Source organism: Procambarus clarkii, chromosome 59 (genome assembly GCF_040958095.1).
Source record: "Procambarus clarkii isolate CNS0578487 chromosome 59, FALCON_Pclarkii_2.0, whole genome shotgun sequence".
NCBI classification, from domain to species: Eukaryota; Metazoa; Arthropoda; class Malacostraca; order Decapoda; family Cambaridae; genus Procambarus; species Procambarus clarkii.
This window is the reverse complement of record NC_091208.1, coordinates 28,733,805-28,751,713: the sequence shown is the minus strand read 5'-3', so window position 1 is coordinate 28,751,713 and position 17,909 is coordinate 28,733,805. Positions and strand designations below refer to the sequence as shown.

The 17,909-nt window shown below is 46.9% G+C and overlaps 1 protein-coding gene across 8 annotated transcripts in view; it reads left to right on the top strand.

Annotated features, from left to right (window-relative positions):
- The window catches only part of dco (discs overgrown), a 248,872-nt gene that overhangs the window by 144,516 nt on the left and 86,447 nt on the right, over positions 1–17,909 (top strand). For all 8 annotated transcript variants that reach the window (XR_011223281.1, XM_069307058.1, XM_045758335.2 and 5 more), the window contains 2 exons: positions 13,482–13,576; positions 16,418–16,582. Coding sequence is in view for 7 of the 8 variants with exons in the window: in XM_069307058.1 (XP_069163159.1) it covers positions 13,482–13,576; positions 16,418–16,582 (260 nt within the window). In the remaining variant the exon portion in view is untranslated. The remainder of the gene's footprint in view (positions 1–13,481; positions 13,577–16,417; positions 16,583–17,909) is intronic.

Sequence of the window (17,909 nt, the reverse complement as noted above, 5' to 3'; positions counted from 1 at the left end):
GTGAGGGGTCGGCCAGTTATGTCCCTTATGTGTAGTGGAAGCGTGTTGAACAGTCTCTGGCCTCTGATGTTGATAGTTCTCCCTCAGAGTACCTGTTGCACCTCTGCTCTTGAACAGGGGTATTCTGCACGTCCTGCCATGTCTTCTGGTCTCATGTTATATATGTGGTGTTATATCTGTGTGCAGGTTTGGGACCAGCCCCACTACTATTTTCCACGTGTAAATTATTATGTATCTCTCCCGCCTGCGCTCAAGAGAATACAGATTTAGGCTCTTTAGTCGCTCCCAGTAGTTTAGATGTTTTACTGAGTGGATTCTAGCAGTAAAGGATCTCTGCACGCTCTCCAGGTCAGCAATTTCTCCAGCTTTGAAAGAGGCTGTCATTGTGCAGCAGTACTCCACTCCGCACCCCCATCAAGCAGCAACCCATCCTCCGAATTGACAGTACGTTTTAATACTAAGTGTAATAAGTACATTTCCCTACTGTCAAGCATAGTACATAATTGCACTTATGGGGCTGTTACATTTACCTCCCCATTTTTGGAGGACGGGCTGCCAGCAGGAATCTCCTCCCATCTCTCCTCCCACCTCCAATGCACCTCCCCCCCCCCACCACCACCTCCACGCACCTCCTCCCCCCCACCATAATGCACCCCCCCACCACCACCACCACGCACATGAGCAGGCGTCATTCACGTAGGGTGAACTGCCAGAGGGTCCGAGGCGGACAACCTGTGTGTCCGGAGCCTCTGTTGTCGAGTCGTGTCAGACCAGGTGAGGAGGTGCAGGTAGCTGGCACTGTGCCAGTTGTTGGTGCCAAGTGGGTGGACACGCTCCCTAGGCACCCCTGCCCCACTCTTGGTTATCTCGTGTGGTGCCTTGATATCTTACACGCTCACCTGGAGGGTTGACCCTGCTATCCTCACCCTACACTGTCACCTGGAGGGTTGACCCAGCCGTCCTCACCCTACACACTCACCTGGAGGGTTGACCCTGCCATCCTCACCCTACACTGTCACCTGGAGGGTTGACCCAGCCATCCTCACCCTACACACTCACCTGGAGGGTTGACCCAGCCATCCTCACCCTACACTGTCACCTGGAGGGTTGACCCAGCCATCCTCACCCTACACTGTCACCTGGAGGGTTGACCCTGCCATCCTCACCCTACACTGTCACCTGGAGGGTTGACCCAGCCATCCTCACCCTACACGCTCACCTGGAGGGTTGACCCTGCTATCCTCACCCTACACTGTCACCTGGAGGGTTGACCCTGCCATCCTCACCCTACACTGTCACCTGGAGGGTTGACCCAGCCATCCTCACCCTACACACTCACCTGGAGGGTTGACCCAGCCATCCTCACCCTACACTGTCACCTGGAGGGTTGACCCTGCCATCCTCACCCTACACTGTCACCTGGAGGGTTGACCCAGCCATCCTCACCCTACACTGTCACCTGGAGGGTTGACCCAGCCATCCTCACCCTACACACTCATCTGGAGGGTTGACCCAGCCATCCTCACCCTACACTGTCACCTGGAGGGTTGACCCAGCCATCCTCACCCTACACTGTCACCTGGAGGGTTGACCCTCCAGGTGGCAGGGTTATCTTGAGATTCTTGATGTTATCTTGAGATGATTTCGGGGCTTTAGTGTCCCCGCGGCCCGGTCCTCGACCAGGCCTCCACCCCCAGGAGCAACCCGTGACAGCTGACTAACACCCAGGTACCTATTTTACTGCTAAGTAACAGGGGCATAGGGTGAAAGAAACTCTGCCCATTGTTTCTCGCCGGCGCCCGGGATCGAACCCAGGACCAGAGGATCACAAGTCCAGCGTGCTGTCCGCTCGGCCGACCAGGCTCCCCGGTGTACTTCAACTTCAAATATAAATGTCATATAAACATTGCCAGATATGTGGAAGGATTAAGCGCATGCTGTGGTGGACGCAAGTGACAGTGTGTGGAGAGAGGAGACCTAAACCTCCCTGATAACGGTAGTCAGGGTAGTAGACTCCCTGATAACGGGAGTCAGGTAGCGGAAGTTGGTAACGGATGGTTGGCGACCGTTGTGGTGATGGTGAGGGAGCCTGGTCGCCCGAGCGGACAGCACGCTGGACTTGTGATCCTCCGGTCCCTGGGTTTCATCCCAGGCGCCGGCGAGAAACAATAGCCAGAGTTTCTTTCACCCTATGCCCCTGTTACCTAGCAGTAAAATAGGTACCTGGGAGTTAGTCAGCTGTCACGGGCTGCTTCCTGGAGGTGGAGGCCTGGTCGAGGACCGGGCCGCGGGGACACTAAAGCCCCGAAATCATCTCAAGATAAACTCTCAAGATATGGTTGTGTTTGGTGGTGGTGGTGGTTGGGGGGGGGGCCCTGGAGCAGGTGGTGGGGACGCTGGCTCCCCGTGTCCTCTCCAAGCTCCCCGTGTCCTCTCCAAGCTCCCCGTGTCCTCTCCAAGCTCCCCCGTGTCCTCTCCAAGCTCCCCCGTGTCCTCTCCAAGCTCCCCCGTGTCCTCTCCAAGCTCCCCCGTGTCCTCTCCAAGCTCCCCCGTGTCCTCTCCAAGCTCCCCCGTGTCCTCTCCAAGCTCCCCCGTGTCCTCTCCAAGCTCCCCCGTGTCCTCTCCAAGCTCCCCCGTGTCCTCTCCAAGCTCCCCCGTGTCCTCTCCAAGCTCCCCCGTGTCCTCTCCAAGCTCCCCCGTGTCCTCTCCAAGCTCCCCCGTGTCCTCTCCAGGCTCCCCCGTGTCCTCTCCAAGCTCCCCCGTGTCCTCTCCAAGCTCCCCGTGTCCTCACCAAGCTCCCCCGTGTCCTCACCAAGCTCCCCCGTGTCCTCACCAAGCTCCCCCGTGTCCTCACCAAGCTCCCCCGTGTCCTCACCAAGCTCCCCCGTGTCCTCACCAAGCTCCCCCGTGTCCTCACCAAGCTCCCCCGTGTCCTCACCAAGCTCCCCCGTGTCCTCACCAAGCTCCCCCGTGTCCTCTCCAAGCTCCCCCGTGTCCTCACCAAGCTCCCCCGTGTCCTCTCCAAGCTCCCCCGTGTCCTCTCCAAGCTCCCCCGTGTCCTCTCCAAGCTCCCCCGTGTCCTCTCCAAGCTCCCCCGTGTCCTCACCAAGCTCCCCGTGTCCTCTCCAAGCTCCCCCGTGTCCTCACCAAGCTCCCCCGTGTCCTCTCCAAGCTCCCCGTGTCCTCTCCAAGCTCCCCCGTGTCCTCTCCAAGCTCCCCCGTGTCCTCTCCAAGCTCCCCCGTGTCCTCTCCAAGCTCCCCCGTGTCCTCTCCAAGCTCCCCCGTGTCCTCTCCAAGCTCCCCCGTGTCCTCTCCAAGCTCCCCGTGTCCTCACCAAGCTCCCCCGTGTCCTCACCAAGCTCCCCCGTGTCCTCACCAAGCTCCCCCGTGTCCTCACCAAGCTCCCCCGTGTCCTCACCAAGCTCCCCCGTGTCCTCACCAAGCTCCCCCGTGTCCTCACCAAGCTCCCCCGTGTCCTCACCAAGCTCCCCCGTGTCCTCACCAAGCTCCCCCGTGTCCTCACCAAGCTCCCCCGTGTCCTCACCAAGCTCCCCCGTGTCCTCACCAAGCTCCCCCGTGTCCTCACCAAGCTCCCCCGTGTCCTCACCAAGCTCCCCCGTGTCCTCACCAAGCTCCCCCGTGTCCTCACCAAGCTCCCCCGTGTCCTCACCAAGCTCCCCCGTGTCCTCACCAAGCTCCCCCGTGTCCTCACCAAGCTCCCCCGTGTCCTCACCAAGCTCCCCCGTGTCCTCACCAAGCTCCCCCGTGTCCTCACCAAGCTCCCCCGTGTCCTCTCCAAGCTCCCCCGTGTCCTCTCCAAGCTCCCCCGTGTCCTCTCCAAGCTCCCCCGTGTCCTCACCAAGCTCCCCCGTGTCCTCTCCAAGCTCCCCCGTGTCCGCTCCAAGCTCCCCCGTGTCCTCACCAAGCTCCCCCGTGTCCTCACCAAGCTCCCCCGTGTCCTCACCAAGCTCCCCCGTGTCCTCTCCAAGCTCCCCCGTGTCCTCTCCAAGCTCCCCCGTGTCCTCTCCAAGCTCCCCCGTGTCCTCTCCAAGCTCCCCCGTGTCCTCTCCAAGCTCCCCCGTGTCCTCTCCAAGCTCCCCCGTGTCCTCTCCAAGCTCCCCCGTGTCCTCTCCAAGCTCCCCCGTGTCCTCTCCAAGCTCCCCCGTGTCCTCTCCAAGCTCCCCCGTGTCCTCTCCAAGCTCCCCCGTGTCCTCTCCAAGCTCCCCCGTGTCCTCTCCAAGCTCCCCCGTGTCCTCTCCAAGCTCCCCCGTGTCCTCTCCAAGCTCCCCCGTGTCCTCTCCAAGCTCCCCCGTGTCCTCTCCAAGCTCCCCGTGTCCTCTCCAAGCTCCCCCGTGTCCTCTCCAAGCTCCCCGTGTCCTCACCAAGCTCCCCCGTGTCCTCACCAAGCTCCCCCGTGTCCTCTGCAAGCTCCCCCGTGTCCTCTGCAAGCTCCCCCGTGTCCTCTCCAAGCTCCCCCGTGTCCTCTGCAAGCTCCCCCGTGTCCTCTGCAAGCTCCCCCGTGTCCTCTCCAAGCTCTCCCGTGTCCTCTCCAAGCTCCCCGTGTCCTCACCAAGCTCCCCCGTGTCCTCTCCAAGCTCCCCGTGTCCTCTCCAAGCTCCCCGTGTCCTCTGCAAGCTCCCCCGTGTCCTCTCCAAGCTCTCCCGTGTCCTCTCCAAGCTCTCCCGTGTCCTCACCAAGCTCCCCGTGTCCTCTGCAAGCTCCCCCGTGTCCTCTGCAAGCTCCCCCGTGTCCTCTCCAAGCTCTCCCGTGTCCTCTCCAAGCTCCCCGTGTCCTCTCCAAGCTCCCCGTGTCCTCACCAAGCTCCCCGTGATGCCCACAGTCAACACAGTTACAACTCAAAGCTGTGTTGATGGCGGCGTCATTCTACTGTGGACATACTTACAACGCCTCAATATTGCCTACTGCTTGGTGTTGGGGATAGTAGTTAAGTCAACCAGTGGATGGTGCGGCTTGATTGGGACGAGCACTTTGATGTTGCCACCTTGTGTATGGATTATATCAGCGGAATTGTCGGGTATACTCATATAATTTTCTAATTCCATATTTCACATTATCGTCAATAATGCACCGTGTTAACGTAATGAACCCTAACTAAACCTTAACCTAAAGTAACATTAACCTAACAACCATGGATAGAGAGTAGATAATAGGACTATTATGTAGGCTTTCGCAATCCATTCCCATGAGCGGATTTCCTCCCTTAGGACAGGTTATCTTGATTTCGAGGCTTAGTGTCCCCGCGGCCCGGTCCTCGACCAGCCCTCCTTTTTGTTACACACCCCCATGAAGCAGCCCGTAACAGCTATCTAACCCCCAGGTACCTATTTACTGCTAGGTGAACAGGGGAAACGGGTGAAAGAAACGGTGCCCATTTGTTTTCGCCTCCACCGGGGATCAAACCCGGAACCTCAGGACTACGAATCCAAAGCACTGTCCACTCGCCTGTCAGGCCCCCCTGACAGGCTGCCCAATCATTCTTACGGTCACAGACAAGTGAGCAGACATAAGGGGAGGGCGGGGAAGGGGGCCATATGGCCCTCACTCTCTCCCCGTCTCCTTCCCCTCTTTACCGTAATTATTTAAGTGTAGTTACAGGATGAGAGCTACGCTCGTGGTGTCCCGTCTTCCCAGCACTCTTTGTCATATAACGCATTGAAACTACTGACGGTCTTGGCCTCCACCACCTTCTCACTTAACTTGTTCCAACCGTTTACCACTCACTTTGCGAAAGTGAATTTTCTTATTTCTTCGGCATCCTTGTTCAGTTAGTTTAAATCTATGACCTATATCAATTTTATAAATTCCTATTAATATTTTGAACGTAGTGATCATATCCCCTCTTTCTTCTATCTTCTAGTTTTGGCATATTTAATGTCTCTAACCTCTCCTCGTAGCTCTTGTCCTTCAGTTCTGGGAGCCACTTAGTGGCATGTCTTTGCACCTTTTCCAGTTTGTTGATGTGCTTCTCAAGATATGGGCACCACACAACCGCTGCATATTCTAGCTTTGGTCTTAAAAAAGTCGTGAACAATTTCTTTAGTATTTCGCCATCCACGTATTTAAAAGCAATTCTGAAGTTAGAAAGTGTAGCATAGGCTCCTCGCACAATGTTCTTAATGTGGTCTTCAGGTGATAGTTTTCTATCACCTGAGGACCTCTCTTTCCTAGACCCACTAGATCTCTTTCTTTATCAGAATTCTTTAAAGATTTCTCACATAATTTATAGGTTGCGTGGGGGTCTATGTTCTCCTATTCCACATTCCATAACATGGCATTCATTAACATTAAATTCCATTTGCCAAGTGGCGCTCCATGTACTTATTCTGTCCAGGTCTTCTTGAAGGGCATGACAATCATCTAAGTGTCTTTTAGACGATGAGTCACAATAACGTGGCTAAAGTATGTTGACCAGACCACACACTAGAAGGTGAAGGGACGACGACGTTTCGGTCCGCCCTGGACCATTCTCAAGTCGATTGTGACTTGACCATTCAAGACCATTCACAATCGACTTGAGAATGGTCCAGGACTGACCGAAACGTCGTCGTCCCTTCACCTTCTAGTGTGTGGTCTGGTCAATCTAAGATACTTATCTTCCCGATTATCTTAGCATCATCAGCAAACATGTTCATATAGTTCTGTATTCCATCTGGTAGATCATTCATGTAGACAATAAACATCACTGGTGCAAGAACTGAACCCTGTGGTACTCCACTTGTGACATTTCTCCAGTCCGATACATTTCCTCTGATTACTGCCCTCATGTTTCAATCAGCTGTAAAAAAATTTCATCCATGAAAAATGGAACTTTCACAGATGACAACAAAGAAATGAGCGAAATACTGAGGAATCATTATGACTGTCTTTAGCGAGCCACTAAACACACTGAAGATTGATAATCCAAATGAATTTTTCATAGGTATGATACCAACATCAAATCATATATCAAATGTCACCCTATCCCCACTGGGGTTTGAAGACGCCATAGACAGTATGCCTATGCACTCTGCACCAGGGCCGGATTCTTGGAACTCTATATTCATCAAAAACTGTAAAAAAAAATATCACCGGCCCTTCACATTCTTTGGAAACAGAGCCTAGATACTGGCGTTATCCTTGACATACTTATAACAGCAGAGATAGCACCACGCCATAAAGGAGGAAATAAAGCAGAGGCAAAACATTGGGAGTGTGGGCGCGGACCCGGTGTGCTGCGCGCTGACCCGGTGTACACACACATGCCACATGGAAGTGAAGTGATGTCGTGAGTGGGTACTGGTGTCGTGGTGTGCAGCTTACCATGCAGTATTAGGAAGTGTTGAGGACGACTGTTGGTGACATGATGAAGCAGGCTTGGGGCGTCCCCATCCTGCACCAGTACTGACTATCATCATCCTTGTACTATCATGCGTGTTCCTTGTCCCCTTCAAGTGTTCACCATCCTCCTGTTTCTCCCCTTTCTTCCTTCCTGGTCCCCTACTCCTCCTCCTACTATATACATAACTGGCTGCCCCCCTTGAGGTTATCTTGAGATGATTTCGGGGCTTTAGTGTCCCCGCGGCCCGGTCCTCGACCAGGCCTCCACCCCCAGGAAGCAGCCCGTGACAGCTGACTAACACCCAGGTACCTATTTTACTGCTAGGTAACAGGGGCATAGGGTGAAAGAAACTCTGCCCATTGTTTCTTGCCGGCGCCCGGGATCGAACCCGGGACCACAGGATCACAAGTCCAGCGTGTTGTCCGCTCTGCCGACCGGCTCCCCTCTCTTGGTGTTCAACAGAGAACTATAATCACCTCCAAAGAATATCTGGTTGACCAGGCTTTGATTCATACGTCAGACTGCAGGCACCCGCGCCCAACAGCTTGTTTGATCAAACCACCAACTAGGAAGCCTGGTCAGAGACCGGTCACTAAATTTTGAAAGAGAAATTGAAAACATGCCCATGCACTCGGCCCCAGGTCCAGACTCATGGAATTCAATATTTATAAAGAAATGCAAAGTGCCGGTAGCACAAGCACTCAGTATAGTGTGGAGGAAGAGCTTGGACACGGGGAAGATACCAGATGCACTTAAAGTAGCAGACATAGCCCCTCTACACAAGGGAGGGAGCAAAGCATTGGCAAAAAATTATAGACCAGTTGCACTAACATCGCACATCATAAAAGTATTTGAGAGTGTGATTAGGAGTCGGGTCACCAATTTCATGGAGACCAATGACCTTCACAACCCAGGCCAACATGGATTTCGAGCGGGAAGATCGTGCCTCTCACAGCTACTTGAGCACTACGACAAAGTCACTGAGGCATTAGAAGAAAAACAGAATGCTGATGTGATATACACGGACTTCGCAAAGGCTTTCGATAAATGTGACCATGGCATGATAGCACACAAAATGAAGTCAATGGGAATAACCGGTAAAGTAGGACGCTGGATACTCGGTTTTCTGTCAAACAGGACTCGGCGAGTAACGGTCAACCATATAAAGTCTAGTCCAAGTGCAGTTAAAAGCTCTGTACCTCAGGGTACAGTCCTTGCACCGCTGCTTTTCCTAATTCTCATATCAGATATAGACAAAAATACAAGTCACAGCTTCGTATCATCCTTTGCAGATGACACAAAAATCAGTATGAAAATTACCTCGGCTGAAGACATTGAAAAACTTCAAGCTGATATTAATAAAGTTTTCGACTGGGCATCAGAAAATAATATGATGTTTAACAGTGATAAATTCCAGGGGGGGGGGGGTATTCTGCACATCCTGCCATGCCTGCTGGTCTCATGTGATGTTATTTCTATGTGCAGGTTTGGGACCAGCCCCTCTACTATTTTCCACGTGTAAATTATTATTACCCCCCAGCCACCTAGGCGCTCGGAACACTGCTAACCAGATATAACAATCTTCTACAACTTACAACGCACAATGGGTGGACTGACGAGCGCAAAAGACTACAAAGGGAACTACAAGATGAGCTGCAAGATCTATGCAAAACAGAGTACACCAAAATTATGGGCTGAAATAGACGACAGAAACCCAGGAAAGTTCTGGAAAAAAGTAAAAAAAAACCTGATGAGCAACTGAGCCGAGGAAAGTAAGTAGCTTACATCATAGACGCCTCAGGAAATATACGCTACGAGGAGAGAGAACAAGAACAATACCTCCCAATAACCCGCCGCTCCCGCCCCCAGAGACCCTCACCCTCCCTGCATAACCCATCCCTCCCTTACCCATCCCGTCCCTTCCCATGTCTCCTCTCTTTTCCCTCCCTTTCTTAGGCCGGATTAAGTCACCATTATATATAAGGTCCATCCCCCAGGATCCATCCTTTTTACCCAAAACAAAAATAATATATATATGTGATACCTGCTTGATGGGGTTCTGGGAGTTGTTCTACTCCCCAAGCCCGGCCCGAGGCCAGACTTGTGAGAGTTTGGTCCACCAGGCTGTTGCTTGGAGCGGCCCAGCTAATCCGGAACTTCTCTTAGAAAACAGTCCAGTTTTCTCTTGAAGATGTCCACGGTTGTTCCGGCAACATTTCTTATAGTCGCTGGTAGGACTTTGAACAACCGCGGACCTCTGATGTTTATACAGTGTTCTGATTGTGCCTATGGCACCTCTATGGCATGCCATTGTCCCCTATGGCACTTCCCCAAGCCCGGCTCGAGCCAGGCTTGACTTTTGAGAGTTTGGTCCACCAGGCTGTTGCTTGGAGTGGCCCGCAGGCCCACATGTCCACCACAGCCCAGTTGGTCTGGCACTCCTTGGAGGAAACAATCGAGTTCTATCTTGAAGATGTTCACAGTTGTTCCGGCAATATTTCTTATGCCTGCTGGGAGGATGTTGAACAACCGTGGACCTCTGATGTTCTCTGATTGTCCCTAAGGCACCTCTTCTCTTCACTAGTTCCATCCGGCATTTTCTTCCATATCGTTCACTCCAGTACAGTACGTTGTTATTTTACTGTGTAGATTTGGTACTTGGCTCTCCAGTATTTTCCATGTGTATTATTTAGTATCTTTCGTCTCCCTTCTAGAGAGTACATTTGGAGAGCTTTGAGACGATCCCAATAATTTAGGTGTTTTATCTCGTTTATGCGTGTCGTATATGTTCTCTGTATTCCCTCTATTCCATTAATCTCTCCTGCTCTGAAGGGGGAAGTGAGTACTGAGCAGTACTCGAGACAGGACAACACAAGTGACTTGAAGAGTATAACCACTGTGATGGGATCACTGGATTTGAAAGTTCTCGTAATCCATCCTGTAATTTTTCTGGATGACAAAATATTTGCTTGGTTATGCTCTCTAAACGTTAGATCGTCGGACATCATTATTCCCAAATTCTTGACATGCTGTTTTCCTACTATGGGCAGATTCGATTGTGTTTTGTACCCTGTATTACGTTTCAGATCCTCATTTTTGCCGTACCCGAGTACCTGAAATTTATCACTGTTAAACATCATGTTATTTTCTGCTGCCCAATCGAGAACTTTGTTGATATCTGCTTGTAATTTTTCAATGTCTTCAGCAGAGGTAATTTTCATGCTGATTTTTGTGTCATCTGCAAAGGACGACACGAAGCTGTGACGTGTATTTTTGTCTATCTCTGATATGAGAATAAAGAACAGTAGCGGTGCAAGGACTGTACCTTGAGGTACAGAGCTTTTAACTGCGCTTGGACTCAATTTTATTTGATTGACTGTTACTCTGTGTTCTGTTCGACAGGAAATTGAGTATCCAGCGTCCTACTTTTCCAGTTATTCCCATTGACCTCATTTTGTGTGCTATCACCCCATGGACACATTTGTCGAACGCCTTTGCAAAGTCTGTATATACAACATCTGCATTTTGCTTTTCTTCTAGAGCTTCTGTGATTTTGTCTTAGTGGTTGAGTAACTGTGACTTACAGGATCTGCCCGCTCTAAATCCATGTTGTCCTGGATTGTGTAGCTCATTATTTTCCATAAAATCAGAAATTTGATTCCTAATTACTCCTTCAAACACTTTTATTATGTGTGATGTTAGTGCAACTGGTCTATAATTTTTTTTTTTTTTGCCAAGGCTTTACTACCCCCCTTGTGCAGAGGAACTATATCTGCAGATTTAAGTGCAGCTGGTATCTCCCCCTGTATCTAGGCTCTTTCTCCATATTACGCTGAGTGCTCGCGCTATTGGTACTTTACATTTCTTTATGAATATTGAATCCATGAGTGAGGCCCAGCAGCTGAGTGCGTGGGCATATTGTCAATTTCTCTTTCAAAGTCTTCAGAGTTCGTGTTAATATCCGTTATATTATCTGCAGCTTGAATGTCATTCATAAAGGAGCTCTCTGGGTCATCAACTTTCATGTTTATTGGTGTGCTAAACATAGCCTCATACTGGCTTCTTAGAATTTCACTAATCTCTTTGTTGTCCTCTGTGTACGTACCTTCATTTGTAATTAACGGTCCAATACTGGTAGAGGTTTTTGATTTTGGTTTTGCGTATGTGAAAAAATATTTTGGATTTTTCTTTATCTCGTGTATAGCTTTCTGTTCTAATTCCATTTCCTCACTCGTATGATCTCTTCAACGTTTGTTCAATTTCTTCGATCTCCCTGCTTAGGTTTATTTTTCTTTCTTGTGATAGTTGTGTCTGCCGAAGCATTTCCGTTATTTTTTTCCCACTCCTGTACAGTCGTCTGCGTTCTCTTTCTAAGAGTGGTCCTCCTCCTGACCCTCCTCACAGGCACGTGCTTCAAGCAGACCTTGTAAGCTTCAGCTGTCAGTTGAGCTATTCCCTGTAATTACCTAAGTGTAATTACCTAAGTGTAGTTACAGGATGAGAGCTACGCTCGTGGTGTCCCGTCTTCCCAGCACTCTTTGTCATATAACGCTTTGAAACTACTGACGGTCTTGGCCTCCACCACCTTCTCACTTAACTTGTTCCAACCGTCTACCACTCTATTTGCGAAGGTGAATTTTCTTATATTTCTTCGGCATCTGTGTTTAGCTAGTTTAAATCTATGGCCTCTTGTTCTTGAAGTTCCAGGTCTCAGGAAGTCTTCCCTGTCGATTTTATCAATTCCTGTTACTATTTTGTACGTAGTGATCATATCACCTCTTTTTCTTCTGTCTTCTAGTTTTGGCATATTTAATGCTTCTAACCTCTCCTTGTAGCTCTTGCCCTTCAGTTCTGGGAGCCACTTAGTAGCATGTCTTTGCACCTTTTCCAGTTTGTTGATGTGCTTCTTAAGATATGGGCACCACACAACAGCTGCATATTCTAGCTTTGGCCTAACAAAAGTCATGAACAATTTCTTTAGTATATCGCCATCCATGTATTTAAATGCAATTCTGAAGTTAGAAAGCATTGCATAGGCTCCTTGCACAATATTCTTAATGTGGTCCTCAGGTGATAGTTTTCTATCTAGAACCACTCCTAGATCTCTTTCTTTATCAGAATTCTTTAAAGATTTCTCACATAATATATAGGTTGTGTGGGGTCTATGTTCTCCTATTCCACATTCCATAACATGACATTTATTAACATTAAATTCCATTTGCCAAGTGGTGCTCCATATACTTATTTTGTCCAGGTCTTCTTGAAGGGCATGACAATCATCTAAATTTCTTATCCTTCCTATTATCTTAGCATCATCAGCAAACATGTTCATATAATTCTGTATACCAACTGGTAGATCATTTATAGACCCTGTGTAGACCCTGTGTGGGAGTTTTGTCGCTTAAGACCGTCTCCCATTGAATGGTTGCAAGGTCTACATTTTTTTTTTCCCAGTCGATCCTCTTATTGTTGAAATTGAATTGATTGAATACTCCTCGCTTGTTGGGTCTCTTAGATCTACAACCATTATTTATGCTAGTTCGCACTTCAATGAGCTTATGGTCTGAGTATGTAGTATCTGAGATTGTAATATCTCTGATTAGTTCATCATTGTTTGTGAATAACAAGTCTAGTGTGTTTTCGTTCCTAGTTGGTTCTGTAATCTGTTGATTGAGTGAGAATTTGTCACAGAATCTCAAAAGTTTTCTGACCTGTGGTTGGTTATTTCCCGGGTCATTCCCAGCTGTGATAATTGTGGTTACCATTCTCCATCTTAGACTTGGTAAATTGAAATCTTCAAGGAAGATAATATCTGGAGCTGGGATTGCTAGGTTATCAAGGATGTTCTCTATCTTGTGCATCTGCTCTGAATTCTTTAACGGTTGTATCTGGCAGTTTATATATTAGAATAATAATTAGGTTTAGTTTCTCTACCTTAATTCCAAGTACCTCTACCACCTCATTGGTTGAGTTTAGTAGCTCTGTATATACCAGGTCTTCTTCCCCTTTCACTGAACATTACATCACAAATTAAAGATATTTGGTAATCTCAGATACATTTCGTCTGAGGACATAGGATTATGGGTTTTAAAGTGAGTTGACACGTTGTATGCTGTCTTAATTAAACATTTATGTTTTTCAGGAACAAACATATCGACCGGTGAGGAAGTAGCCATCAAATTAGAATGCATCAAAACAAAACATCCACAGTTACACATAGAGTCCAAATTTTATAAGGTAAGTGATAAGGAATTCAAGTTCAAGTTGGATCATGTTTGGGATGAGTCAAGAGGTGTCGGAACCTATACAAAATTGTTCATTGTGGAAAGTTGAGTACAGTATACAATACTATGATCTTATTATTGTTTAGTAAGATGTTTATTTTTGGTTTCGGCTTCCCATTGGTGATTAATGTCTCTGAACATAATTTGTAATTTTTAACATTCATTAAATATAAGCATGCTTATATACTGTACATATGAAACTATACAGTGAATTTCACAACCTTTGCCAACATGGTTTTAGAGTTGAAAGGTGTTGCTTCTTGGGAAGTAGAACTCAAAAAACCTACTTGTTGATTCCCAGGATCAAAGTTAGGGAATTGGGGAAAAGAATTAATTAGGGAACGGATAGGTCCATTAAAAACTGAGACAAGTCGGATAACAGATAATGACGAAGAGATAGAGTAGTAAGAACATAAGAACAAAGGTAACTGCAGAAGGCTTATTGGCCCATATGAGGCAGCTCCTGTTTATAACCACCCAATCCCACTCATAAACATGTCCAACCTTCGTTTGAAACAATCGAGGGACCCCACCACGTTACGTGGTAATTGGTTCCACAAATCAACAACCCTTACCTTGAGGTTCTTCCGGGGCTTAGCGTTCCCGCGGCCCGGTCGTCGACCAGGCCTCCTGGTTGCCGGACTGATCAACCAGGCCAGTTCAACCAGGATCACCCTGTTACCGAATCAGTATTTACCCAAGTCTTTCCTAAATCTAAACTTATCCAATTTATACCCATTGTTTTGTGTTCTGTCTTGTGTTGATACTTTTAATACCCTATTAATATCCCCTTTGTTATATCCATTCATCCACTTGTAAACCTCTATCATGTCACCCCTAACTCTTCGCCTTTCCATTGAATGCAATTTAAGCTTTGTTAATCTTTCTCTTCATATGACAGGTTTCTAATTTGGGGAATTAACTTTGTCATTCTACACTGGACATGTTCAAGTGAATTTATATCCATTCTATAGTACGGCGACCAAACCTGAACTGCATAATCTAAATGGGGCCTAACCAGAGCAAGATATAGCTGAAGAACACCACCAGGTGTCTTGTTACTAATGCTTCGATTAATAAATCCCAGTGTCCTATTTGCTTTATTACGAACATTCATGCATTGATCCTTTGGTTTTAAATTCTTACTAATCATAACTCCCAGATCCCTTTTGCAATCCGACTTCACAAGCTCAACACCATCCAGCTCGTATCTTGTAACTATCATTACCTAGCCTCAAAACTTTACATTTGTCAGTATTAAACTGCATCTGCCAATCTTTTGACCATTTCAAAACCCTATTTAGATCGACTTGAAGTGACAGCGAGTCGTCTTCCGTGTTTATTTCCCATACCAATTTTTGTATCATCGGCAAATTTGCAAATGTTGCTACCCATACCTGAATCTAAATCATTTACATGTATTATAAACAACAGAGGTCCCACTACAATGTCAATACAGTGCTGTTTAAATCACTGGTGCTGTCCAATCTTGATTTAAATGGAACAGAGCAGCAGAGCACTTTTTGTATGAAGGAAACGGGTGATTCGGATTTCACCAGGCTGAGCGCACACCCAACGGGTACATAAAAGGTCAGCCACAGGTTGTGATCTTTGTACGCAAGCAGCCGTCAACCACGGGTTGCGACCTCTGTGCGCAAGCAACCGCCAACCACGTCAAACTCGTAACCCACCACCTAAATTATTGGGACTGTCTGAAAGCTCTCAAAATGTATTCTCTGGAAAGGAGATCTCGAGAGAGGTATCAAATAATATACGCTTGGAAGATGCTGCAAGGCCAGGTCCCAAATTTGCACACTAATATAACATTCTAGAGAGATTCATAAGGAAAATACAGAATAGAACCAGTGAGGAGTAGAGGTGGCATTGGCAAATCAGAGCACTCTATGAGCAGTGTTTGTGACTGTTCAGGTCTCTGGCAGCAAGCAAGAAATATTCCTGGAACAATGGTGGATGTCTTCAAGAAGGAATTGGATAAGTTCCTGCAAGAAGTGCCAGCTCAAATGGGTTGTAGTGGATATGTGGTCCTGTGGGCTGTCCAATGAACAGCCTGGTGGAGCACGTTATCACAAGTTGGACTTGGCTGGGTTTGAGAAGTAGAAGAACTCCCAGAACCCTCTCCAAGTATACTCTGAGACGTACATTTGCATACTAATTTCATTTTTGTTTATATTAAGCAGCATTAAATTGAATGAGAACAAAGCAAAATAAATAAAAACAGGGATGGCTACTCTGTTAATACAGTATGGGGACTCGACACATTCCTCCAGGCCTTCCTGGACCATCTTGGCTGTGGAGCCTACACTACAACTAAGAGCTGATATTTGTCAGTCAGAAGGCCTTGCCTACTAGACCACTGGGGCGCTCCAAGGAGTGCTATAGGAGAGTAGGACGGCACTCCGGCAAAACCGGGCTGTGATGGGTGTGTGCGCCTGCGGGCCGCTGCAAGCAACAGCCTGGTGGACCAAACTCTCACAAGTCAAGCCTGGCCTCGGGGCGGACTTGGGGAGTAGAAAAACTCCCAGAACCCCATCAACCAGGTATCAACCAGGGGCAATAAGCCTCAAAAACTCTACAATAGAAAAATCAAAGTAATAAGTGCCTTGAGATGATTTTGGAACATACAGTACTGTACTTCACTGACATTTTTAACCGTAAAATACTTTATTCAATGAGCTAAGTAAAAGTTTTTTAGGCGAATGTCGATATCGTCCAATCTTAATAAAGCTGGGCATTTGAGAATTGTTATTAATTGTTACTTTTCCTATTATTGCAGATGATGGCTGGTGGTGTAGGTATTCCAGGAATTAAGTGGTGTGGGTCAGAAGGCGACTACAATGTTATGGTTATGGAGTTATTGGGGCCCTCTTTAGAAGACCTCTTCAATTTTTGTTCTAGAAAATTTTCTCTTAAGACAGTTCTTCTTTTGGCAGATCAACTTGTAAGTAATTTGCTCCTATAACTGTGTTTAATTAAAATTTAGTTCAGAATAAGACATGTTTAAAAAATTTCATGTCTTGATTTATCCAAACTCGTTTCTCTGAATGTTGGGATGAACTTGATGTATAATGATGTATAATAATGATAATGTGATCACATGAACAGTACCTAGACGAGCCTGATTAGGTGTCCAGATAATTAAGGGAGTCCAGGTGCACCCGTTGTGAACTATGGAGTACAAACAAAAATTCTAAAGAAAAATTAATTATTTTTCTGAGGTATGCCTTAGTTGCTCCCTAAGCCAAGGACGAATGCCTAGCATAAGGATAAGTCTATGGTTAGACATGGGAGGCTAGCCATCAGCATTACCACAGCAGGGATCAAGCTGTGCATGTGCCTGTTCATTACAATGATTGTCACTTTAAAATCACTCGTAAAGCACATTCACAAATTTCTAAATACTGTACCTTTCAAATGTTAATTGGCATTTGTCAAGTTGAATTGCATACCAGTACAGTATATTGAAAAAACAAAAATAAATAATACAGCACTTGTACACTAAAACTGCTCAAAATCTCCCAAAAAATCATTAAACGAAATAAGAACGTTTTCCACACGTCTAGAATAATATTTTGTGATTTTTTTTTATGAAATACCAAATGTGTATCAAAAGAAGGTATTAAAGCTTAATACATTGTATGAGCTCAGCTATCTGAAGCCCACTGAACCGAATATTTAGCTTATCCAGCCAAAATTGTACAGTATCCGGATAATTTTCTGGTAAAAAATATTCATATCTGGATAGAAATCTGGATAACCTGTGATTAGGTTATGTAAATTTTGAAGAACTATGCATATAAAGATGAACAGTATCAAACAAGAAGACAATTTGCAACAAGTTAAACTCAAGTTTCTGTTTTAAATTATATTTTTGATTTATAGTGTAATTGCCTAAGTGTACTGTAGTTACAAGATGAGAGCTATGCTCGTGGTGTCCCGTCTTCCCAGCACTGTCATATAACGCTTTGAAATTACCGACGGTTTTGGCCTCCACCACCTTCTCACCTATCTTGTTCCACCGTCTACTAGTTTGCGGTGAATTTTCTTATTTCTTCAGCATCTTTGTTTAGTGAGTTTAAATCTATAACCTCTTGTTCTTGATGTTCCAGGTCTCAGGAATTCTTTCCTATCATTTTTATTGATTACTGTTACAATTTTGTACGTAGTGATCATATTGCCTCTTTGTGTCTCAAATTATGTATCTCTCCTGTCTGCGCTCAAGAGAATACAGATTTAGGCTCTTTAGTCAGTCCCAATAGCTTAGATGT